General features: G+C 46.7%; 1 protein-coding gene across 3 annotated transcripts in view; it reads left to right on the top strand.

Annotated features, from left to right (window-relative positions):
* Positions 1 to 26,673, top strand: part of LOC105495748 (small G protein signaling modulator 1) — a 119,257-nt gene that overhangs the window by 21,015 nt on the left and 71,569 nt on the right. The window contains exons 1-4 of one of the 3 annotated variants that reach the window (XM_071080299.1): positions 15,560 to 15,965; positions 16,092 to 16,167; positions 18,297 to 18,459; positions 21,550 to 21,702. In XM_071080299.1, the coding sequence (XP_070936400.1) occupies positions 15,879 to 15,965; positions 16,092 to 16,167; positions 18,297 to 18,459; positions 21,550 to 21,702 (479 nt within the window). In that variant the 5' untranslated portion in view covers positions 15,560 to 15,878. Of the gene's footprint in view, positions 1 to 15,559; positions 15,966 to 16,091; positions 16,168 to 18,296; positions 18,460 to 21,549; positions 21,703 to 26,673 lie in introns of those variants that run through there. The other 2 variants (XM_071080301.1, XM_071080300.1) reach the window with 2 other exon arrangements.

Here is a 26,673-nt window from a genome sequence, read left to right as displayed (position 1 = left end):
AAGAATTCCATAAAAGCACCTGGCATATAAAGTATGTTCAAGTAAGGAACTTAAATTTGCAAACCTCATTAAAAGGGGGCAAATGACATGAACAGATACTTCTCAAAAGAAGACATACATACAGCCAACAACCATATGAAAAAAAGCTCAGCATCACTGATCATTAGAGAAATGGAAATCAAACCACAGTGAGCTACCGTCTCACATCCATCAGAATGGCCAAGGTTGCAGAGAAAAGGGAATGTTTATACACTTTTGGTGGGAGTGTAAATTAGTTCAGTCATTGTGGAAGACAGCAGCAGTTCCTCAAAGACCTAAAGACAGAAATACCGTTCAATCCAGCAATCCCATTACTGGGTATATACCCAAAGGAGTAGAAATCATTCTGTCATAAAGACCCATGCACACCAGTGTTCACTGCAGCACTATTCACAATAGCAAAGGCATGGAATCAACTTAAATGCCCATCAGTGGTAGACTGGATAAAGAAAATGTGGTACATATGCACCATGGAATACTATGCAGCCACAAAAAAAGAATGAGATCAGTTGGGCACAGTGGCTCACGCCTCTAATCCCAGCACTTTAGGAGGCCGAGGTGGACGGATCACAAGGTCAGGAGATCGAGACCATGCTGGCTAACACGATGAAACCCCGTCTCTACTAAAAATACAAAAAAAGTAGCCAGGTGTGGTAGTGGGCACCTGTAGTCCCAGCTACTCAGGAAGCTGAGGCAGGAAAATGGCGTGAACCTGGGAGGTGGAGCTTGCAGTGAACTGAGATCACGCCATTGCACTGCAGCCTGGGCGACAGAGCGAGACTCCGTCTCAAAAAAAAAAAAAAAAAAATGAGATCATATCCTTCTCAGGAATGTGAATGGAGATGGAGGCCATTATCCTTACCTAACTACTGCAAAACAGAAAAACAAATACGACGTTTTCACTTATAAATGGGAGCTAAATAATGAGAACACATGGACACAAAGAGGGGAGCAATAGACACTGGGGCCTATCGGAGGATGGAAGGTGGGAGGAGCAGAAAAAATAACTTGGCTAATGGGCTTAGTACCTGGATGATGAAATAATCTGTACAACAAACCCACGTGACACGTTTACCTGTATAACAGACCTGCACATGTACCCTTGAATTTAAATTTTTTTTTTAAAGGAATGTGCTCAAGTAAATATTCTCTCTTATCATTTGGTTCAAAATAGCATCCTCCAGCTTCTGCTGTGAGACAAGGTGTTCATCAGAACAAGGGCCCTGGGTCTGACTCCTGCCACCTTTGAGTAACCTAGGGCAGATTATGTGGGGAAAAAAAAAATCTGTGCCTCAGTTTCCCCATCTCTAAAATAGAATAATTTGGGGACTTAATCATCAGGGTTGTTGTGGTTATCCACAGTTCCTGGAGCATAGAGAGTGCCCAAAAAAAGTGAATAATGAGCTTCACCACCATAAAGTTCCTGCACACAGGCCACAGTGATCCCAGACCATCACTGCCTCAGGACCACCCCAGACTCCCTGGCATCTGTCAGCCGTCAAAGTGGATCAAGCCCAAGCCCACGTCTGAGAGCCTGGAATGGGGAAAGAGTGAGCTGAATTCCAGCTCTTCCTTCCAGGGCTGCCTGGCCCTCTTCCCCTGTCCACAGTCTGGTCTGTGCCCCGGGATGGGTTCGGAGGAGTGTGCAGCCTCCTCTCTTCCTGCATGGAGACGATGCCCTTTTCTGCAGTGTTCAAGGGTAATAACCTGTTACCCTCCTTGCTAATTACCAGCCTTTTCAACTTCATCTCCTGGCCTTAGGGTGTCAGCCTGTCATTAACTCCTGGGGAGATATTCTAGCAGGTAGCTGGGATATCAGACTTCTGGGGAGATATAACCAGTATTGGGTAGCAAAGGTGGAAGGGGTCCTCACTTATCCCAGCCTGTGTCTCAGGCTGAGCACTACATGCACCCTTAGCATTAGCAGCTCCAGATCCATTCCCAAGGTAAGAGGTTTGCAGCCAGCTTCCTGGCTGTGTGACCTCAGGAGAGGAGCTTAACCTCTGAATTTCAAGATCCACAGCTGTAAGTGGACAGCCTTCTCCACTCTACAGTGTTTGGACTTGAGACAGTGTGTGAAAACTGTCATGGTGGCAACAGGAAACAGATGCCTCCCCCAAACCGAGTACATTAAGGCAAATTTAATAAAGAGGCTATTGACTAAGGTGGTGGGAGGAAGGATGCTGGGAGTCTACAAGGAAGGATGTAGCGCCCCGTGGTTGTTAACAGTAGGAACCAGGAACCATCACCACTCCTGGGTCTGAAGGGACGGGAGGGAGAGGTTACCAGAAGGGGTCTAGGTGTATGGAGAGGGTCCCCAAACAAAAGCTGTGGCTGCCAAGTCCCTTCCTTAAGGAAGCTTGAGGTAGCTGGTTTTCTATCCACTCCCGCCCTCCTTTTCTGTGTTGTTTCACTCTCCCTCTCTCCTCTTCCTTTCGCTTGAACTCTAATGATATTTGGGCGCGCATGAGAATCCCTGGGCGGGCTTGGGAAACGCCTCCAGCAGTTGGGGAAGGGCATTAGGGTTAGCATTTGCATTTCCAGCCAGTTCCTAGGTGATGCTGATGCTGCTGGCTCATGAGTGAGCAGCTGTGCTACTACTGCATAGCACTTTCCCTGAACCTCTTATCTCATCTGACCCTCGGGCTCACTGCACTAAAAGCCCCTCCCAGACAGGGCTGTGATTCCTCCCCTGAGGCTTTCCACACCTTGCACCCAGTATCACAGCCCTGATTAGAGTGGCTAGGCTTCTGCGTCCTGTGTGGCTGAATTTGCGGGCATTGCACCATTTGCAGCTTGTCTCTATTGACTTGGCCCAGATGGGTTCACACTGTAGGTGTGGTCCTTGGTGGAGATGGAGGTCAGCGTGCGGGCGGGTTAAGAGGAGGTGCTCTTAGGATCAACACCAGGAGGTGGAGCGAAGCAAGCAGGAGAGGCAGAGGGAGAAGTCAGGCCATGATGCAGCCTCAGTGGAAGCCTTGGCCAGCCCTGCAGGGAGTTCCAAGGGGAGCTGGGATGGCCCTTCCGAGTCATCCTGAGTTGGGGCAAAGTGGCTGGAGGTTTATACCCCACATGCAGCAGTCATTGGATGTGTGCCTTGTGGGAAGAAGCAAGACCTTGGAAGAGGCTCTCTGGATACCTAAGGCAATGTCCTGTCCCCCGTGGGGCTGACAGCTGAGGGTCTTTGACAGTTCTGATGGGATCTGGGTGGTGCAAGGCAGCAACTACCTCATCAGCCAAACTTGGCCAGGGACCTGGGAGGCAGTCAGGGCCTTCTCATGCCCCCTCCACTGCCCTCTCTTCCCATCCTTGGTTCCCATGGCCCCTGTACTCCAAACTCCTTCTTCCCTCAACTCCAAACCAAAAAACCCTCTTGGTATCCTTTGAGCACACAGGCCCCCAGCGGAGACACCTGCCTATGGCTTTGCCAACAGCCAGCCTCTGCATGTCAATTTTTCTCAACCAGGCCATCCTGTAATACAGAGAAGCAAAAGTCCCCAACGCCCCAACCTAGCGTGCACTGAAACGAAGAATAAACACATCAGTGTTGTTAACCTCCAGGGGCAGTGGTTAGAAAGAGGACGGGGAAGAGACTGTGTGTTCTGTGTTGTATCACTGAGTCCTGGCGAGGAGGCCCAGGTTGTCTGGGTGCATCATTCATCCCGCGCAGAGAGTCAGGGCAGCAGCCATCTGCGGGGAGGCCTCCCGGATTCCCGGCTCCCTGACTCAGCCCGTGGCTGTGTTAGGGCAGGTACTCCCGTAGCTGTCCAACACAGTCCTGGGGTTTGGAGATTTGATAGATTAGCTCATCTGACTCCTAGATGTGGGGCAGTGTGTGGTGGGAAGAGGCTTCCCTCAGAGTCAGATTGACCAGAGTTTAAACCTCAGATTTGTTGATGATTTTGGGCACGTAGTAACCAACGTCCCTGAGCTTTAGTGATACTGACTCCCTGGGGCTTATATTAATCAGGATTCTGTGCACTCACAGGGTATGTGTGGCAAGTGCCGGGCACATATAAATAAGATGGTTAGTGTTATTTTCAGAGATAGTCATTGGGTGAAGCTTCTAGAGGTGCAGTCAAGAGCGTGGGTTTAGCTTCTGTTTCTGCCCACTATTCACTATATGACCTTGGGCATGTTACTTCGTCATTCCTTAGTCTTTCTGCCCCTCGGTCTCATCATCTTAGAACTAGGTATGAAATAGAATCTGTCCTCACAGCACTGTGGAGAGGGCATAATGAGCAAATAATACAGATCAAACCTAGATGCCATCTGTTAGCTGAGTCTGGCACACGAGAAGGGCTTGGTCAGAGGGAGAGGTGATGAAGAAGATGAGAATGACGAAGATGATGGTAATGGTGGTACTCTCAGTAGATCTGTTACTTCACTAAGGCTGCCCTAACAGTACACGGAATGGGCGGCTTGAATGACGTAAACTGATTTTCTTACAGTTCTGGAGATGGAAGTCCAAGATCAAGGTGTCTGCAGGACTGGTTCTTTCTGAGCTCCGTGAGGGAAGGATCTGATCCAAGCCTCACTCCTTGGCTCCTAGGTGGCCATCTTCTCCCTGATCTTCAGATGATCTTCCCTTTGTGTCTGTGTCTAAATATCCTCTTCTTCTTCTTCTTTTTTTTCTTAGGTGGAGTTTCACTCTTGTTGCCCAGGCTGGAGTGCAGTGGCGTGATCTCGGCTCATGGCAACCTCTGACTCCTGGGTTCAGGCAATTCTGCCTCAACCTCCCAAGTAGCTGGGATTACAGGCATCCACCACCACGCCGGGCTAATTTTTGTATTTTTAGTAGAGATGGGGTTTCACCATGTTGGCCAGGCTGGTCTGGTACTCCTGACCTCAGGTGATCTACCTGCCTCGGCCTCCCAAAGTGCTGGGATTACAGACATGAGCCACCGTGCCTGGCCAATTTCATCTTCTCATAAGGACACTTATAATCATATTGGATTAGGACCCACCCTCATGACCTCATTTTAACTTAGTCACCTCTGTCAAGATCTAATCTCCAAAGACAGCACATTCTGAGACAGTACCGTTAAGATTTCCATATGTGGGTCAGGCGCGGTGACTCACGCCTATAATCCCAGCACTTTGGGAGGCTGAGACGGGTGGATCATGAGGTCAAGAGATCGAGACCATCCTGGCCAACATGATGAAACCCTGTCTCTGCTAAAAATACAAAAATTAGTCTGGCATGGTGGTGGGTGCCTGTAGTCCCAGCTATTCGGGAGGCTGAGGCAGGAAAATCACTTGCACCCAGGAAGCGGAGCTTGCAGTGAGCCGAGATTATGCCACTGCACTTCAACGTGGCAACAGAGCAAGACTCCGTCTCAAAAAAAAAAAAAAAAGATTTCCGCTTATGGAATGGAGGTGAAGGGAACACAGTTAAGCCCATAGCAGTGGGGGAGGTGACATTTTGCATGATCAGGTTCCCGAGGGTGGAAGAGGCACGACAAAGAAAAGGAATGGAGGATGAAGGCATCCCAGACAGTGGGAGGTGGGCATGTCTTTGAGGCCAGAGGAATAAGTGGGGAGACCCTGAGTGGTGGTACTCACTTGAGGGTGTCTGCTAGTTGGTGACAGAGCTAGAACTTTCCAAGGCTGGCACCTCCCCCTCCCACCCTCCCACCATGTGCTCTGGAGAAAGCTAGGGGTTTGCCACATGTCCTGAGCAAGCTCATAGCTTCCTTTTGTGGAGGGAACAGATGGGGCCCAGTAGCCTCTGTGCTCACCACGAGGGAAGACACAGGCAGGTGGCTGCGTGCCTGCATCAGAGCCTCTCTGGAGGTGACAGCAGATGGTGGACTCAAAGGAACAGGAGGACGTTGGCAGGATGGCTACAACCTTCAGAGAGGGCCAGCCACTGTATACGGGAGTTGTCAGTCACGTCAGCACTGATCCCAAGAGCTGTCCCAGACTGCAGACCACCTAAGTAGGCCGAATGGGCCGTGACTTAGGATAGAGGAGCAGTTTCCTTGGCTGGAGCTGCGAAGTAGACCGGCCTGCTGGAGCCAAATCCAGCCCTCCACTGGTTTTGTGAATAGTTTTATTGGGACACAGCCATGCCCATTATGTATTATCTATGGCTGCTTTCATGCTACAAGGGTAGGGTTTAATAGTTGACATAGAGATCATATTAACCACAGAGCAGAAATTATTTGCTTTGTAGACCTTTACAGAAAAAGTTTGCTGGGTACATGGAATGGGCAACCTGAATGCCATAAACCGATTTTCTCACAGCTCTGTAGATGGGAATTCGAGATCAAGGTGTCTTCAGGACCGGTTCCTTCTGAGCTCCGTGAGGGAAGGATCTGATCCAACCCTCCCTCCTTGGCTCATAGGTGGCCATCTTCTCCCTGATCGTCACATGATCTTCCCTTTGTATCTACATCAAATTTCCTTTTTTTTTTTGAGATGGAGTTTCACTCTTGTTGCCCAGGCTGGTCCTCTGTTTTGGAGTCTAAAGTCTTGGATGTCAGGCCTGGCCCTGGATCTTCCTGGTTATGCTGATTTAGAGGAATGTCCCCGGCCCTCTTGAGTCTCAGTTGCCGCCTCTGCCAGCGGGGGTTTTATTCGCCTGATGTTGTGAGGCAAGGTAGGCAGGAGAGAGCTTTGCAAACTGCGACTCACTCAAGATACACTAGTTGTCCTCTGCGTTCAACCTGCCTATCGCCTCCTCCCCGTCCTTTCCTCGTAGGCAAAGCTCTTTTCATACCGCCTCCATACTGCCAATAGTGGCAGTGTTTCCCCCTGCAAAGTTAATTTTGCTGTTTCTTCTTTTTTTTTTTTTTTTTTTTTTTTTTTTTTTGAGATGGAGTCTCGCTCTGTAGCCCGGGCTGGATTACAGTGGTCGGATCTCAGCTCACTGCAAGCTCCGCCTCCCGGGTTCACGCCATTCTCCTGCCTCAGCTGGGACTACAGGCGCCCGCCACCTCGCCCGGCTAGTTTTTTTTTTTGTATTTTTTAGTAGAGACGGGGTTTCACGGTGTTCGCCAGGATGGTCTCGATCTCCTGACCTCGTGATCCACCCGCCTCGGCCTCCCAAAGTGCTGGGATTACAGGCTTGAGCCACCGCGCCCGGCCTGCTGTTTCTTCTTAACTTGATTTTTACCTGCATAAACATGCCTGATGCAGGGTGGTGGGATGCACAGACCAGATGTAACTTGTTCCAGGGCAGCAGGGGTGTCTGTTATCATTATTCAAATGCTACTGAGTGTTGAGCACACACCATGTATCAAGCCCTCTGCTAAACGCTTTACCCGCGTCGCCTCGTTTGAACTCCCCATTCATTCAACAGATAGATTTTGAGTGCCTGCTCTGTGCCAGGCACTCTGCTGGGTCTTGGGAGTAGAGCACCACCAGATGGCAGAGATGAATTCCTGACCTCATAGAGCGTGGAGGCCACTAAATCAGAGAGTTAGGGAATAAGGTAAATCAGCAAAATCATGTAGCGTGGTGGACACGTGAAGGATTATGGAAAGAAAAAAGGTGGAAAAAGGGGTATGTTGGGTATCAAGTGGGGTGCAGGTGGGGGAGTTGCGGTTCTAAATAGGATGATCAGGGAAGGTGACATTTGAAGAAAGAGTTCAGATTGCTGGAGAAAGAGCATTCCAGTCAGAGGGAACAGGAATTGCAAAGGGCATGAGATGGGCTCTGCCCGCGGAGGTGGGCAAGCAGCAAGGAAGCCTGTGTGTGTAGAGCAGGTGTTGGGATGGGGGAAGGGGACTTGGGAGGTCAGCAGAGGGGCCTCCTTCTGTGAGGTGGTGAGGACCTGAGTTGTCACTCTGGGTGAGATGGGAGTCACGAAAGAGTTCTGGGTAGAGGAGGGACGTGGTTTGATAGAACTTTTCTTTAACTGAAAAATATTCGTTTATTTATACTATGTGAACACATACCATATGTACATTTTAAAATGGTAAAATATACATAATATAAAATTTGCCTTCTTAACCATGTTTAAGTGTACTGTTCAGTCTTGCGTACATTTACATTCTTGTGTGCCAACCTCCAGATCTCTTTTCGAAACATAAACTCTATACCCATTAAATAGTATCTCCCCATTTCTCCTCTCCCCAGCCCCTGGCAACTGTCATTCTCCTTTCTTTCTCTTTAAATTTGACTAAGTACCTCTTATAAGTGGAATCCTGCAGCATTTATTCTTTTGCGTCTAGATTATTTCACTTAGCACAGTGTCCTCAAGGTTCATTCATATTTTGGCATGTGTCAGAATTTCCTTCCTTTTTAAGGCTGGATAATATTCCATCGTGTGTGTAGACCACATTTTGTCTATCCATTCAGCCATCGATGGACACTTGGGTTGCTTCTACCTTTTGGCTACTGTGAATAATACTGCTGTGAACATGGGTATACAAATATGACTTTGAGACTTTGCCTTCAGTTCTTTTGGGTGTATGCCCATAAGTGGAATGACTGGATCATATGCTAATTGTATGGTTAATCTTTTGAAGAACCACCATACTGTCTACCATAGCAGCTGCACCATTTCACCTGATCATTGCACAAGGGCTCCAGTTTCTCCACATCCCCACCAATACTTACTTTCTGTGTTTTCATAGCAGCCATCCTAATAGGTGTGAGTGGTAGCTCATTGTGGTTTTGATTTGCATTTCCCTAATGATTAATGATGTTGAGCATCTTTCCATGTGCTTGTTCGCTATTTGCATATCTTCTTCAGAGAAATGCCTATTCAAGTCCTTTGTCCATTTTTGAATTCGGTTGTTCGTTGTTGTTGAGTTGCAGTTCTTCATATATACTGGACATTAACCCTTTATCACATATATGATTTGCAAATATTTTCTTCTATTTCATGGGTTGCCTTTTTCACTCTGTTTGTTGTGTCCTTTGATCCACAAAAGGTTTTAACTTTGCTGTCCAGTTTATCTATTTTTAATTTTGTTGCTCATGCATTTGGTGTCATATCCAAGAAATCATTGTCAAATCCAATGTCATGAAGCTTTTCCCTTGTTTTCTTATAGGATTTTTATAGTTTTAGCTTGTATTGAAGTCTTTGGTCTGTTTTACTTTAATTTCCGTATGTGGTATAAGGTGAGGGTCCAATTTTATTCTTTTGTATGTAGCTATTCAGTTTTCCCAACACTATTTGTTGAAAAGACTATCCTTTTGTTACCGAAACACCAGGGGTTTGGTCTAGGTCCTGCCGCTCTTTGTACAGAAAGTCAATCACTGAGATGACGAGTATTGCCAAGGAAGAAGGCTTTAATTGGGTGTTGCAGCTGAAGAGATGGGAGCTCAGCCTCAAATCCATCTCCCTGACTGACTAAAACTAGGTGTTTATATAGCCAGGAAGAAATGACACAATGTGTAAGAAAACGAGAACTAGGGAGTGACAAGGAAGCAATCATGGTGAATGAGGGGGTCCCCCACCATCTGTGATCTGGTGAGTTTCAGTTCTTTGATACTTTTTTTGAGAGGCCTGAAGGACCTTCTCTGAGGAAGGAACTCAGATAAATACAAGTTTCAAGCTTTTTAAGACCACAAGGGTCAATTTCTATGTTTATCAAAAAGAACAGTTTATGGGGCAATTGGGTCAGTTTCACTTTCTTCTTTGAATGGGCATGGCACCCTTGACAAAAATCATTTGATTATATATGTGAGGTTTTAGTTCTGGGCTCTCTATTCCATTTGTCTAAATGTGTGTGTGTGTGTGTGTGTGTGTGTGTGTGTGTGTGTGTGTGTGTGTGTGTGTGTGTGTAATGCCAGTACCATACTGTTTTGATTTCTGTAGTTTTGTTAAAAGTTTTTAAATCAGGAAGTATGAGACCTTGAACTTCATTCTTGCTGAAGATTTTTCAAGATTGTTTTTCAAAACTGTTTGGTAGAGTTCCATGAGACGTTCCTTGATATTAATTTTAGGATAAATATTTATGTTTCTGCAAAAAAGAAAAGCACCATTGGGACTTTGATAGAAATTTCATTATATCTGTCTATTACTTTGGTAATATCAACATTTTAGCAATATTAAGTCTTGTAAACCATAAACAGAAGATGTCTTTCCATTTATTTGTCTTGTTTTTATTTTGAGATAGAGTCTTATTCATTTGCCCAAGCTGGAGTGCAGTGGTGTGATCATGGCTCACTGCAGCCTCAGCCTCCTGGGCTCAAGCTATCCTCCCACCTCAGTGTCTCAGGTAGCTGGATTGCAGGCACATGCCACCATGCCTGGCTAGTTTTTGTATTTTTGTATTTTTTTGTAGAAGCGAGGTTTCACTATGTTGCCCAGGCTGGTTTCAAACTCCTGGGCCCAAGTGATCCTTTTGCCTCAGCCTCCGAAAGTGCTGGGACTGTAGGCATGAGCCACTGCACAGTGCCTGACCATATTCTTTTAATATGCTGTTGAATTCTGTTTTTAGTATTTTGTTGAGGATTCTTGCATGCATATTTATCATAGATATCGGTCTGTAGTTTTTTTGTGACTGGCTTTGGTTTCAAGGTAATCCTGACCTTATAAAATGAGTTTGGAAGTGTTCCTGCCTCTTTAATATTTTTGGAAGAATTTGAGAATTAGTTTAATTCTTTCAGTGTTTGGTAGAATTCAGCAGTGAAGCCATGTGGTCCTGGGCTTTTCATTATTGGAAGGTTTTAGCTTACTGACAGCATCTCCCTGCTATGATAGGTCTGTTAAGATTTTCTATTTCTTCATGATTTAGTTTGTATATTGTGTATTTCTAAGAATTTATTCATCTTATCTAAGTTATCCAATTTGTTGACATACATTTATTGGTTTGTAGTATTCTCTTATAATGCTTTTTTCTATGGCATCAGTTGTAATGTCCTCATTTTCATTTCTGATTTTAATTTTGAGAATTCTTTTTTATTCTTAGTCAATCCAGTTAACGGTTTGTCAATTTCGTTGGATCTTTTGGACAAACCATCTCTTGACTTTGTTAGTTTTCTTTGTTGTTAAATTCTCTTTCATTTATGGCTGCCCTAATCTTTATTTTTAAATTTTTAAATTTTTAACTTTTATGTATATATTTTGAGATGGAGTCTCACTCTGTCACCCAGGCTGAAGTGCAATGGTGCGATCTCAGCTCACTGCAACCTCCACCTCCCAGGTTCAAGTGATTGTCCCGCCTCAGTCTCCCAAGTAGCTGGGGTTACAGACATCCACCATCATGCCTGGCTGATTTTTGTATTTTAGTAGAGACGGGGTTTCACCATGTTGACCAGGCTGGTCTTGAACTCCTGACCTCAGGTAATCCACCCATGTCAACCTCCCAAAGTGCTGGGATTACAGGTGTGAGCCACCATGCCCAGCCTAATCTTTATTATTTCCTTCTTTCTGCCAGCTTTGGTTTTAGTTTGTTCTTCTTTTTCTTGTTCCTTAAGGTGTGCGGGTAACTTGTTTCTTTGAGATCTTCTTTATTTTAATGTAAGCATTTCCAGCTGTAAGTTCCTTCTTAGCACTGCTTTTATAGCAGCCCATAGGTTTGGGCATGTTGTGTTTTGTGTTTATCTCAATATATTTTCTAATTTCCCTTGAGATTTCTTCTTTGACCCATTTGTTATTTAAGAGTATGCTGTTTATGACTCGTATTTGTGGATTTCGTAGTTTTCCTTCTGCTGTTGATTTCTTGTTTCGTTCCATTGTGAATGAGAAAGATGCTCTGTATAATGTCATTTTTTAAAAAAAAGTTTATGAAAGATATTCTCTTTCCTGGAGAGTGTTCCATGTGCACTTGAGAAAAGTGGGCGTCCTGCCATCGTTGGGTGGAGTGTCCTGTACATGTCTGTTAAGTCCAATTGTTGGTTTATAGTGTTGCTAAAGGCCTTTGTTTCCTTATTGATATTCTGTCTGGTTGTTCTATTGACTTACGTTTTAACGAGATCCTTCTGGCTGCATTAAAATGAGCTTCTTAGAAGTGGATGCAGGGAGACCGGTAAGAGTCTACAGCATTGATTCAGCGGAGAGGTGATGGTGACTTAGACGGGGAGGTGGTGGTGGAGGGGCTGAGAAGCGGTTGGAATCTGAAGACATTTTGAAGGTACAGCCAACGTATTTGACTGAATCTTTAGAATTTGGTGCTTTATTTTTTTATTTTTTTATATTTATTTATTTATTTATTTATTTATTTATTTATTTATTTATTTTTCCTGAGATGGAGTCTTGCTCTGTCACCAGGCTGGAGTGCAGTGGCACGATCTCGGCTCACTGCACCCTCTGCCTCCCGAGTACTGTTATCCTAAGGGGGTAAAGGAATTTGCCCAAGTTGTGATAAGTGGCTCATCCCAGGATTTGAACCCAGGTCTGTCTGTCCCCACATTCTCAGTTCTTAATTAACCATGTGCATTCATGAAAGTGCACCTGACCCAGCTGCCTGGAATTCCCACCCCCAGTGCCTCCCTGGAAGTCCTCTACCATCTATGACTGAGCCTGAACTCACTCCCGCTGCTGCTGTATTCCCAAATGTCATCAGGGTTTGGGTGCTTGGCAACTGCCTTCTGGCAGTTTCTCAGCATCACCGTGTCCTGCCGTAGAGGAGCAAAGGAAAGAAGGAGACAGATTCCTGCAGAGGAGAGAGGTGTGCAAATGCCCTGAGACCACGTGGGCTTCATGACATGTTGCAGAAGGAGCTCAGCCCCTGGAGTCGGACAAACCTGGGTTCAAACGCCAAATCCAGTCCTCATCTGCTGTGTGACCCCGAACAGATTACGCCACCTCTCTGGGCCTCTGTTTCCTCCCCTGACAAATAGGGATAATAATGTTACTGCTCTATTACCCACAATTATGTTTACAAGAAAATATTTCTTTTTTCAAATGAAATACTCTACCAAAGCCTGAGGTCAATCATGATTCTTTGAGCCATTCATTTGCAAAGAGAACTTTATTGAGCACATACCATGTGCTGGAACTCGAGGTAGTTGTTGGCACCATGGCCATAAAGCAAGGAGACACAGAGTGCTTGCCCTCATAGGGATCAGAGACTGGCAGGGAAAACAAGTGCTGACCAAATGTTACACATCTGATGGGTGTTTCTTTTCTTTTTTTTTTTTTTTTTCCGAGACAGAGTCTCGCCCTGTCACCCAGGCTGGAGTGCAGTGGCGTTATCTTGGCTCACTGCAAGCTCTGCCTCCCGGGTTCATGCTATTCTCTTGCCTCAGCCTCCTGAGTAGCTGGGACTACGGGCGCCCGCCACCACACCCAGCTAAATTTTTTTGTATTTTTTAGTAGAGACGGGATTTCACCATGTTAGCCAGGATGGTCTCGATCTCCTGACCTCGTGATCTGCCCATCTCGGCCTCCCAAAGTGCTGGGATTACAGGCCCGCCACCAAGCCCAGCTAAATTTTTTTTTCTATTTTTAGTAGAGATGGGGTTTCACCGTGTTAGCCAGGATGGTCTCGATCTCCTGATCTCGTGATCTGCCCACCTCTGCCTCCCAAAGTGCTGGGATTACAAGTGTGAGCCACCACGCCCAGCCTGATGGGTGTTTCAAAAGCAGCTTCTCTAGTAACCCAAGCAGGGGAATTTGATGTCCTGAACCAGTGACATCCAGCCAGGTCCAAAATAATGGTGATGGGAGGCCAGGTAAGGTTTCAGGTGGAGCTGATGACCTGCATGCAGCTGAAATTTATTTGCAGCACACTTTGTAGACATTCATTGCGTGCCAGGCTCTATGCTCAGTATATGATGATCATTATCTTGTTCAGCCTTCCCAAGTGCCTTGAAGCTGGTGCTATTTCTATAACCTTTTAAACCAAGGAGAAAACTAAGGTTCAGAGAAGTGACATGATTTGCCTGAGGAAACACAGCTAATAGTGAGAAGAGCCAAGATACAGCAGCAGGAGCCTGTACAGGGAGAAAAAAAAAAGTGATAAGTTTGAATTTCTACTGTGCTCCTTCCTACTCTGTGACCTTGGGTGGGTCAGTTTGCCTCCATGAGACTCAGTTTCCACATCTGCAAAATGAAGCCAACTTCATGGGCCTCCTTAGATAGTTTTCAGGGTTAGAAATGCTGCAGGCAGTGCCCAGCTTGGAGTTGGTGGAGTGCTGAGATCGGGAGCTGTTCACAGGGCTGGTGCTGACTTGGTTGTGTGGGGTGGGGGTGGTGAGCCAGTTCTGGGGGGACACTGCCATGTGTTTCTGCAGAGAAGATGGACAGGGATGCACCGAACTCTGTGTTCAACTCCCGGAGGGAACCAGAAGGCAGGGAGAGTGGGCAGGGAGGGCCTAGAACAGCTCTCAGATGGATGCATGGATGTGCTGGCGTGGTGGAGTCTGGACGGGCCACAGGACAGTGGGAAAGGGCATGGGAACCCACTGGGTGGGGGTAACTCAGAACTTTGCTTTATTTACCCCAACATCAGAACCCTCAGGGTGATGTAGAGCTGAAACAGGCCTTTGGGATTGTGTTTTCCAACCTCCTCAACCTCAAAGTGGGGTAACCGAGGCCCAGAGAGGAGACGGACCTTGCTTAAATCCCACGGTGACTCTGGGCAGAATCGGGCCCAGAATCCAGTGAAGCAGAAGGGTGTTCAGGCTGCCAGAGGATCGACACCACAAGCAGAGGCACAGCTGCCCTTCGGCACTGTGTCCCTGTGCCTGGCACATTACAGGCACTCAGGTGAGAATTCTTGAGGGAGCGAGTGCCCTGGGAAGAGCACACGGCCTGGGTGTCTGTCTCGAGCTGGAACCTGTCTCTGTCAGCCAGCTCTGCCTACCTGGGTAAGTGCCTTTATCTCGCTGAGCGTCCATTTCCCAAAATAAGATCAGAAACCCGTTTGGGAGGTCTCCAAGCTGGGATTTGAACTCAGGTCTACCTGATTCCAGGGCAGTTTTTTTACCCTGCACTTTCTCGATTCCTTTATATATCTTATTCTTTCATTCATACACTGATTCATTCATTCATCCAGTCATTTAGAAAATGTTGATTGAGCATCTGCCCTGTGCCAGGCACTGTTCTAGGCTGTGCAAATTCAGCAGTGAATGAGGCAGATGAAGTTTCTGCCCTTGTGGAACTTAAATTCTAGAAGAGAGAAACAGACGGTCAACAAATCAACAAATAAAATGGGAATAGTGGTAGACTGGGTACGGCGGCTCACCCCTGTAATCCCAACACTTTTGGAGGCCGAGGCGGGCGGATCACTTGAGGTCAGAAGTTCAAGACAACATAGTGAAACCCCTTCTCTACTAAAAATAGAAAAATTAACCAGACGTGGTGGCGGGCGCCTGTAATCCCAGCTACTTGGAAGGCAGAGGCAGGAGAATGGCTTGAACCCGGGAGGCGGAGGTTGTAGTGAGCCGAGATCGCGCCATTGCACTCCAACCAGGGCCACAAGAGCAAAACTCTATCTGGAAAAAAAAAAAAAAAAAAAGAATGGGAATAGTGGTGCGTGCCCTACAGGAACTAAGATAGGGGATGGGATTGGGGAGGGGTCTGCCTTAGACAGTGTGGTCAGGAAAGGAGATGACTTTTTTTTTTTTTTTTTTTTTTTTGAGACGGAGTCTCGCTCTGTGGCCCAGGCTGGAGTGTAGTGGCCGGATCTCAGCTCACTGCAAGCTCCGCCTCCCGGGTTCATGCCATTCTCCTGCCTCAGCCTCCCGAGTAGCTGGGACTACAGGCGCTGCCACCTCGCCCGGCTAGTTTTTTGTATTTTTTAGTAGAGACGGGGTTTCACCGTATTGGCCAGGATGGTCTCGATCTTCTGACCTCGTGATCCGCCCGTCTCGGCCTCCCAAAGTGCTGGGATTACAGGCTTGAGCCACCGCGCCCGGCCAGGAGATGACATTTTATGTGAACCCTAAGAGAAGCAGCAGCCTGCTATGCAAAGGACCTGAACAAATAATTGATGAAATGGGAAGCATGGAGCTCAGATAAAACGGGAAGCAGGCGTCAGACCTCCAAAAGACAAGGCGAGGAGGGGGAAGGAAAGCAGGTATCAAAATATCCCAAACGGCCCGAAAGGCCTTGTGGGGAGCAGTGCAGCCCTTTTGGGGCCCCTACACCCAGGTCACCTTGGTCACCTTGGACCTCTTCCCCTCCGGTCACCTCTGCCTTCCAGGTGAAGCAGATCATGGAGGAGGCTGTGACACGCAAGTTTGTCCACGAAGACAGCAGCCACATCATCTCCTTCTGTGGTGAGTCTATGGCCTGGGAAAGTGGCTTCTTTCTCTGTGGGCCGCCTCGGGGAAGTGGCGTCTTTGAGCCACTGTTTTGCTTTATGACTCTGAAGTTAGTTTTGGATTCCAAAGGGGGACTCCACTGGAGAATTTGAAAATACAGAACAGTGTAGATAAACAATTAAAAATGACTTCTGTACCCCATGAAGAGGTCAGTGTGGTTAACACTGGAGGAGTTGATTGTCTTCCCCTCCCCGTGGGCACCGTTCACACTGACCGTGCCTCAAGTGACACACGGTCTTGCGTCTGAGGAATGGGCTCCCTGTCCATCATTCTGCCTGTGGCTATTGCTAGGTAAAGGGAGAGGGTAAATGGGGACTTTTTAAAAAAGGGAACTAAGAGCCCGTGACATAGCCTGAAGGGTCATGTCCATCTGGCTCAGCAAAGCAGGCAGGCCCAGGGCTCAGAGCGTGACTCAGACATGTCTCCTTGAACCAGCTCTGCTCACAAGCTTCCAGAAATAACCCCATGGCCAGGCTCTTGCTGTACTTTAAGAATGGTAGAGATGGGTTCTGAGTGTCTCTGAGGTCAGGATTATCAGTGTGTACATAGAAGTGGTGGTCTGTCTTTCTATCTCCCTGAAAATGTCTTAATTTAATAATTGGAGTGTCTCATAATGAAGGACGTGTTCGAATTCCCCTCCCGTGATCTTGGTCCTGTGGAGAGGCCTGAGCTAGGACAGCTGGCCAGCCCATCAGCTGCCGTCCAAATGGCTGGGGGCACCACCCCACGGGGCCCACAACATGCTGAGCACACACCGTGTCCTGGGAGGCCACGGACCTCAGTTCACCCCCTTTTCAGCCAGGCAGACCTGGATCCACCTCTGCCACTTTCTTGAATTGACTTTGGGCAAGATCTTTCTATTTTTTCTTTTTTTGAGACAGGATCTCACTCTGTTACCTAGGCTGGAGTGCAGTGGCGCAATCACAGCTCACTGCAGCTTCAACCTCCTAGGCTCAAGCGTTCCTCTCACCTCAGCTTCCCGAGTAGCTGGGACCGCAAGTATGTGCCACCACACCTGGCAAATGTTTAAATTTTCTGTAAAGGCAGAGTCTTGCCGTGTTGTCAGGGCTGGTCTTGAATTCCTAGGTTCAAACATTCCTCTCTCCTTGGCCTCCCAAAATGAAGATCTTATTTTTTTAAGTGGGATGTCTTTATGTAAACATATAGCTGTACACGCATACACACACACATAGATACATATATGTGTGTGTGTGTATATATATATATTTGTATTCCCAGCTTTTTGTGTGTTCCCGAATATTTTTATTTCCAAATAAAATTGCATGCATGTCCATCTTAAGACTTGCTAGCATACTTACCAATTAACTTAGAGGAATAAAAGTGATAAAAATAGTATAATAATTCGGTAGCTCTACTCAAAAGTATTTGGGTGGGAGAAATTTGATGGCACTAAATGAAACCTGAAGAACCTCCTTGAGGTTTCTTTTGTCCGTTGTTTCTTATAAGCCGTTGTCAGGAAGGATTAAACAATGTCTACAAAGTCTGAATAGACAGCTCACTTACATCACCATAAGCAAATGAAAAGTACTGCATATATAAGTTAAAAGTAAGATATCTAAGAGATCATCTCCAGGAATATTTTAAATCTGTGGGCAGATTAGGCAATATTTGATCATTCATTCAAGACAAACTGTTTTCTAACGCAAAAAAACAAAACAAAAACAAAAAAAAACCCAAAATGATGAGACCAAAACTTGTCAATATTTCTCCTTGCACATAGCATAACCTTGGTCAAGCTCTGCCCCCTGAGAGCGCTGGTTTGCTCTTTAGAGCTCTTACTTCATGGGTTTTGTCACAAGAATTAGGAAAGGTAAATTTTAACAATTATCTGACACCCAGCAGATGCCTAATAAAGAGTGCTTCTTATGTAATCACTTTTTCAATAAACGTTGATTATGCACCTATACAAGTGTGAGCTTCCCATCTCTTGGCTAAGACAGAGGGTAAGAAGATTGAGAGGGCTCTCCAAGGTTCCTGTGTCTGACAGAAGCTCTGGGACACGCTGGGTGCTGGGGAGCATGGGCAGGGCAGGGCAGGGCCTGCTGACTGCCATGTCCCCACAGCGGCTGTGGAGGCCTGCGTCCTACACGGGCTTCGGCGGCGGGCGGCCGGCTTTCTACGCAGCAACAAGATCGCAGCCCTCTTTATGAAAGTGGGCAAGAGCTTCCCGCCGGCTGAGGATCTGAGCCGCAAGGTGCAAGACCTGGAGCAGCTGATTGAGAGCGCGTGAGTGCAAAGTGTGGGGCACAGGTGGGAGCAGCTCCCCAGAGAATAGTCCACAGTCCTCCCTGGGCCCCAAGAGAGCCTGAATCCCCGGGCACTCTCTTCACTCCCTATCCTGCTCCTCAAACCCACCAGACTCTTTCTCACCCCAGGCAGGGTCTTTGCATGTGCCTAACCCTCCACCAGACTCACCCATCTGATCATCCGTAGCTGCTTTCTTGCCATCATTCAGACCTTCTGTTAGCTCAGAAAATTCCACCCCTCCATGTTCTCTTCGATATCGCCCTGTTTATTTTCCTCCCAGTTGTTGTTGTTTGGACATCTGTAGTTATTCATGTCAGGTTTGTTTGATTGTTGTCTATCTAACTTGATGCTGAACTCCATGAGAGCAGGCAACTAGATCTGTTTTCTCCCATTATGTCTCAAGCATCTGGGCCAGTGTCTAGCACCTGGTAGATGCCCAAGAAACAACTGTTGAGTGAGAGCCTACTGGGAGCCACGGCCCATTCTAAATGCAAGGCAACCAAAGTTTGATAGAACCAATATGGTCTCTGTCTGTGTGGACCAGACACGAGGGCCACATATCAATAGGCATATTGTAACACATTCAAATACACTGATTAGAAGTTAAAAAAAAAACCCGGCTGGGTGTGGTGGCTCACGCCTGTAATCCCAGCACTTTGGGAGGCCGAGGCTGGTGGATCACCTGAGGTCAGGAGTTCGAGACCAGCCTGGCCAACATGGTGAAACCCCGTCTCTACTAAAAATATACAAGTTAGCCGGGCATGGTGGCAGGCGCCTGTAATCCCAGCTACTCGGGAGGCTGAGGCAGGAGAATTGCTTGAACCTGGGAGATGAAGGTTGCAGTGAGCTGAGATCGTGCCATGGCATTCCAGCCTGGGCAACAGACAAGACTCGTTCTCAAAAAAAAAGTTAAAAAAAAACCCTTATATTGAAGTAACCTTTGAAGGGGAGAGGTGGCTTCCCTCCCTCGTCTTGGTGGCTGGTGGTATGTGTTAGGGGGAGGCTCATGGACAGAATGTGTGCATGTGAGCACTTTCAGCCAGAGCCACTCCCTGGGAGGTCCTGTCTGCACAGCCAAATCCCCAGTCTATACTACAGCCTGGTCAGGGATGACAAATTTGGTTTCAACTCCTGGCAACAAATTTGGTCTAGTGGCTTCCCAGAGGAATGTACTGTGGTTCTGAAGCTATGATTGGGTGTTCTGGGGAAAAGCACATGGATTGATTGGTCATGTCTGGCAAGGGCAAGGGCAGGGAAGAGACAAGCATACAAGCATGTCCTATGTTTGCAGACTCTGTTGTGGGTGGTCACTCCACTTCACTGGATGAGAATGGCCCTTTCCTTGCGTTTCAGGCCCTGCCTGCCCAGGGCTGCTGGCCAGAACGGTATGGTGGTCAGAGCTAAGGATTTGGCTCTGTCAACTCCCATTTGGAATGACTTCTCAGCCAACTGGTCTTTGAGTACCTTCCAGTCCATCTGCTAAGTTCCCAGGTGTTTGCAGATAACTTCTTAAAGGATTAGATTTGTCACCCTCCTAATGGAGGAATTAGAGATGCCTGTGCAAGGGGTAAGGGAGAAGCATTTATTCATATATGCAATCACTCATTCATAAACTTTTTTTTTTTTTTTTGAGATGGGGTCTCGCTCTGTCGCCCAGGCTGGAGTGCAGTGGCCAGATCTCAGCTCACTACAAGCTCCGCCTCCCAGGTTTACGCATTCTCCTGCCTCAGCCTCCCGAGTAGCCAGGACCACAGGCACCCACCACCACGCCCAGCTAGTTTTTTGTATTTTTTAGTAGAGACGGGGTTTCACCATGTTAGCCAGGATGGTCTCGATCTCCTGACCTCGTGATCTGCCTGCCTCAGCCTCCCGGAGTGCTGGGATTACAGGCTTAAGCCACCGCGCCCGGCCTCATTCATAAACATTTACTAAGCCTCCTCTATATGTCAGCCACTGTGCTGGGCCCTGGAGATATAAACACGAAGAGGGCCCGTGCTTGCCACATGGTAGACTCTCAGTAAGTATTTTATTTAAAAAAAAAAAAAAAGAGTTGCGGCCAGGTGCGGTGGCTCACGCCTGTAGTCAGCACTTTGGGAGGCCAAGGCAGGCAGAGCACCTGAGTCGGGAGTTAGAGACCAGCCTGACCAACATGGAGAAACCCCATCTCTACTAAAAGTACAAAATTAGCTGGGTGTGGTGGTGCATGCCTCTAATCCCAGCTACTCAGGAGGCTGAGGCAGGAGAATCGCTTGAACCCGGGAGGCAGAGGTTGCGGTGAGCCAAAATTGTGCCATTGCACTCCAGCCTGGACAATAAGAGTGAAACTCCATCTCAAAACAACAACAACAAAATAAGTTGCCAATTTCATATCCTCAAGATCACAGCATAGAGGGGAAGACAGAAAAGTGAGCAGAGAGCTCAGCTCCAGAGGCTGACAGAGCACAGACCAGCTTTGATTGGTCCAGGAGAGCTTCCTGTATGTAGGAGGCGAAGCCCTCGCTGAGACCTAAACAGTGAGAGGGATCAGCCTGGGAATGGGTGGGGAGGGAACCCGGAAGAAGCGGCAGCCCAGGGAAAGGCTTCAGATGAGACTCTGGTGCCCTCAGGCATCTGCACATACCTCTGTCTGGCTGGATCATGGAGTGATAAGGGTTAGTGGTAAAGAGATTGTTGGAGAGATGAGTGGGGCAAGGTCTTGTAGCTCTCTGCCAGTCATGTTGAAGAGCTTGCTTCCCAAGTGCACTGGAGACCCAATGAAGGATCTACACTCCAGGACTCTTCTTGGCCAGCACTCCTTTCCAGGAGAGAGAGGCAGGGGGATATCCATATGAGAATCTGGCTTGCCCTTTGGCAGTGTAGGAAAGTGTCTGTTTAACCACATCTGCACATTCATTGGGTATTATTATTTTTTTAACTCCTGACCAGCTTGCTAGCAGCAATATGGGCTCTTGTGGTTTAGCTGCCATTCCTTCATTTTCCCGAGAGATTGAACATTCTCCCATTTGCCAATTAGTCCTGTGTGGATTTGCTCTTGTGAGTATTTATTCCTCTCTCTCATTGGTCTCGAAGGAGAAACCAGATCCAGGGCCTCCAGGAGAATGTGCGTAAGCTGCCGAAGCTGCCCAGCTTGTCCCCACTTGCCATCAAGCATCTGTGGATTCGCACGGCCTTGTTTGAGAAGGTCCTGGACAAAATTGTGCATTACCTTGTGGAAAACAGCAGGTGAGAGGGAAAGACCCAATACCTGGCCATGCTCTGCCCCCACCTGCTGGCCGTCGTGGGAATTGCATCCCCTCACACAAAGCTGCTTTCTTTTTCTCTTTGACAGCCACTAAGTTTGAAAGGGATTAAATGCCTGAACGTTGGGTAGATTCAAGAGCTTAATGGCAGTGCAAGGTCTTCGGATTTAGGGTGGAGTATAGGGATCCTGAGTTTCTTCCTTCTCCTGTGGATTACTCCACTCAATCACTGTGTGGCCCTAGAGAGTTGCTTAGCCTCTCTGTGCCTGTTAATCTCCTTTGGTAAATGGCATGGCGATTCCCGATACTCCAGAGAAGTGAGAAGGGAATTTGGTAAATATACAGCATTTTGAAAATGCATGGTGAGCCTTTCTACATTTTCTCCACTAGCTTAGATTAATCTGATGTGAAAGTTTTATAGTATGAACCCTCTTGGGTAACCATTCATCCATGCATTCATTCATCCAGCAAATATTTAATGAGGACCTGCTGTGTACTGGCACTAACCTAGACATCAGGGATACAGTGGTGATGCCTGTCATGTTACAGAGCTTGTACATCATCTCAAGAGCCATGGAAGAATTTATCACCTGACACTCCTCGTGGCCAGCATGCCTCTCCAGCCCCCAAGAGGTGGCAGGAACAGTGGGGTGGGGGAGAGAGAGAGAGAGTGTGTGTGTAATATCTCAGAATCTCCCCATCTTTCAGAATATAAAAGTCCTGGCTTAACCACATCTTCACACAATGGATGTTTTTGTTACCATTCTTTGCCCCTTTGCAAGGAAAATATGCATGAAAGTGGCGAGAAAAATCCCTCTTCTCATGAAGTTCATGTGCTTGCAAGGAAAACCAGCAAACAGTCATGGTGATAATACGTGATGGATGTTCCAAGGGGGCGTGGTGGTGGTGATTATTTTCTCCTGGTGGTCAGGGAAAGTGTCCTGGATGGCGCAACAGTTAAGCCTCCATTTGAAGAGCACGGAGGCATTAGCCAGGTGATGGGATGGGGAACGAAGTGTTTCTGGTGGAGGGAGTAGCAGGTGCAGAGGCCTAGAGACAGGAGAGAAAATGCAAGAAATCCAAGCTCTGGATCTCCAGTTCACTATTTACCGTGTAGTAATAGCATGTCTCTGCCTCCTGCCCCATGAAGGTTTCTGGGCCTCTTTAATTATTGCCTTTGGCATATGACCTTGAGCATATGACCTGCTGATTCAGTTGGTCAAAGGGAATTAGTAATTTATTTGAGAAGCAATGTCAACCTGCTTTCTTTTCATTTCAACTTTTTATTTTTAATTTAGATTTACATAGAAGTTGCAAAATTAGTACAGAGAGTACTAATTGCCTAACCTCAATGATAACATTTTACATACCCATAGTGCCATGATCAAAACCAGGAAATTGACATTGGTACAATACTATTAACTAACCGCAAAACTTTTTTGGATTTCATCAATTTTTATAGGTACTCAATTTTTTTATACAGTTCTATGACACTTTAACACATGTATAGTTTCATATAACCCACACCACCATCAGGATACAGAATTATTCCAAAATAAACCTCATCACCCCAAAGAAACTCCTTTCAGCTTCTTTTTTTTTTTTTTTTTAAGATGGAGTCTTGCTCTGTCGCCCAGGCTGGAGTGCAGTGACGCGATCTTGGCTCACTGCAAGCTCTACCTCCCGGGTTCATGCCGTTCTCCTGCCTCAGCCTCCCGAGTAGCTGGGACTACAGGTGCCCACCACCACGCCCGGCTAATTTTTTTTTTGTATTTTTAGTAGAGACGGGGTTTCACCATATTAGTCAGGATGGTCTTGATCTCCTGACCTTGTGATCCGCCCACCTCAGCCTCCCAAAGTGCTGAGTTTACAGGCTTGAGCCACTGCGCCCAGCCCCTTCAGCTACTTTTTATAGTCACACCTCGGTTCCAACGCTGCCTGCTAATTTTAAAATTTATTTTTATTTTTTGAGATGGAGTCTCATTCTGTCGCCCAGGTTGGAGTACAATGGCGCAGTCTTGACTCACTGCAACCTCTGTCTCCCATGTTCAAGTGATTCTCATGCCTCAGCCTCCCAAGTAGCTGGTTTTACAGGCATGCACCACCACGCCAGACTAATTTAGTATTTTTAGTAGAGACAGGGTTTCACCATATTGGGCAGACTGGTCTCGAACTCCTGGCCTCAGGTGATCCTCCCACCTTGGCCTCCCAAAGTGCTGGGATTACAGGCATGAGCCACTGTGCCTGGCCTTTTTTTATTTATTTTGAGAGCCCTACCTACTCATTTTTGAGGCAGCATGTTTGAGGGTTTTGATCATGTAATTCTGCTGATTTTTAGAAACTGAGTGGTGGCAAAGTGAAAAGTTTCTTAATGTGTTATCTTCAGATTTGATGCCAAAATGTACAACCTTGATACTGAATAAGTCCAGAGCATGTCAATTCTGGCTCATACAATATTCCAGTTGATGGAAGACTCTCAGGGGGTAAGATTACAGTGATGTTGCCACCATTTCGTGAGGATTTCCTGATGTTGGGCTCTGTGCTGTGCTATGTAAGCAAGTTGTCATTGAATCCTTCCAACAACCCAGGCATTTGAGTTCTATACTTCCTCCCATTTTACAGCTGAGGACCAAAGCTCAGAGAGGGCTCTCACTTGTCCAGCGACACACAGCAAGGCAGGGAGTGGCATAGCTGGGCTCCGACCCACTCTGTGTCACTCCAGATCCCGTGTCCTTTACTTTCTGCTGGATGCTGGCAAGAGTTGAGGCAGGTGGGCTCAGCCCAAGCCTGTATCTGCCTGCCGTATGGCCTCCAGCAACTAAATCACTTACCCTCTTTTGGGAGAATCCACTCCCGATGTTTAACATGGGTTATTTTCTATTTCCTAAGTATCTCGACTGGGTTGAGAAATAAAGGGAAAGAGCACAAGAAAGAGAAATTTAAAGCTGGGTGTCCGGGGCAGACATCTCATGTTGGCAGGATCCGTGATGTTCCCCAAGCCATAAAAGCAGCAAGTTTCTATTAGCTATTTTCAAGAGGGGAAGAAGTGCACAAATAGGGTGTGGGTCACAGAGATCACATACTTTACAAGGTAATAAAATATTACAAAGCAAATGGAGGCAGGGTGAGATCACAGGACCACCGGATGAGGTGAAATTAAAATTGCTAATGAAGTTTTGGCAGGCATTGTCGTTGATAACATCTTATCAGGAAACAGGGTTTGAGAGCAGACAATCTGTCTGACCAAAATTTATTAGGTGGGAATTTTCCTCCACCTGATAAGCCTGGGAGCGCTAAAGGAGACCGGGGCTTATTTCATCCCTTTGGCTTCGACCATAAAAGATGGGACGGGATGCCTTGAAAGGGGCCGTCTATAAGCCTACCTTCAGGGCGCATTCTCTTTCTCAGGGCTGTTCCTTGCTGAGGAAAAGAATTCAGCGATATTTCTCCTATTTGCTTATGAAAGAGGAGAAATATAGCTCTGTTCCGTCCGGCTCACTGGCAGCCAGTTCAAAGTTGCCTCTCTTGTTCCCTGAACATCACTGTTATCCTGTTCTTTTTTTAAGATGCCCAGATTTCATATTGTTCAAACACACACGCTCTACAAACAATTTGTGCAGTTGATACAATCACAGGGTCCACACGGTCCACAGGGTCATCCTCCTCAGCTTACGAAGGAGATGACAGGATTAAGAGATTAAAGTAAAGACAGGCATAGGAAAACACAAGGGTATTGATTGGGAAAGTGATAATTGTCCATGAAATCTTCACAATTTATGTTCAGAGATTACAGTAAAGACAGGTGTAAGAAATTGTAAAAGTATTAATTTGGGGAACTAATAAATGTCCATGAAATCTTCACAATTTATGTTCTTCTGCTGCGGCTTCAGCCAGTCCCTCCGTTTGGGGTCCCTGACTTCCCGCAACACTCTCTCTGGGCCTGAGATCCCTTGGGAGGTCAGAACAAGGTCCTTTTCAATCCTAAAATTGTTTGTTTCTAGACTGTATGAGTTTTCAAGGAATTAGAAACCACTACACGATAACTCAGTTGTGGAAACATTCAGCACAAACATTGTATTGATGGTGTATTAGTTCATTTTGATGCTGCTGATAAAGATATGCCTGAAACTGGGAACCAAAAGAGGTTTAATTGGATTTAAAGTTCCACATAGCTGGGGAAGCCTCAGAATCATGGTAGGAGGCAAAAGGCACTTCTTACATGGTGGTGGCAAGAGAAAAATGAGGAAGAAGCAAAAGCAGAAACCTCTGATAAACCCATCATATCTCGTGAGACTTACTCAGGGTCACAAGAATAGCATGGGAAAGACCGGCCCCCATGATTGAATTACCTTCCTCTGGGTCACTCCCACAATACATGGAAAGTCTGGGAGATACAATTCAATTTGGGATTTGGGTGGGGACACGGCCAAACCATATCAGATGGCATCACTTGTTATTCTTCACAGCCAAATCCCAGGGGGCATTTTTGAGCATCTGAGGCCAGTGCTCTCCATATTAGTTATCAAGGCAGGAAAGCTTGTTATACAGCCTTTCAGTACCCACTGCTGCTAAACAGCATTTGGTGGCCCCAGTAATAGAAGGGCAGACATCATCTGAGCCTCTAAGTCACTTCCTGTCTCAAATGGAAGATGTGGTAGAGGCAGATAGAGTCAGCCAGGCCTCTGCAACCTATTAATTATTATTCCTGTTACTGTTATAAAGGCTCTATCATGACCATGTGTTAAGGATGTACATGTTGAGCACTCTGCTAAATGCCTTTAATTTTTTGTTTCTCTCAAAAGTCCTTCCAATAGGCTGGTCATGGTGGCTTATGCCTGTAATCTCAGTGCTTTGGAGGCCAAGGTGGTGGGATCACTTGAGGTCAGGAATTCAAGAGCAGCCTGGGCAACATAATAAGACCCTGTCTCTACAAAAAATTAAAAAATTAGCCAGG

The sequence above is a fragment of the Macaca nemestrina genome, chromosome 15, assembly GCF_043159975.1.
Source record: "Macaca nemestrina isolate mMacNem1 chromosome 15, mMacNem.hap1, whole genome shotgun sequence".
Taxonomy (NCBI): domain Eukaryota; kingdom Metazoa; phylum Chordata; class Mammalia; order Primates; family Cercopithecidae; genus Macaca; species Macaca nemestrina.
The sequence above is the reverse complement of the archived record's forward strand: the minus strand, read 5'-3'. Positions and strand labels throughout refer to the sequence as shown.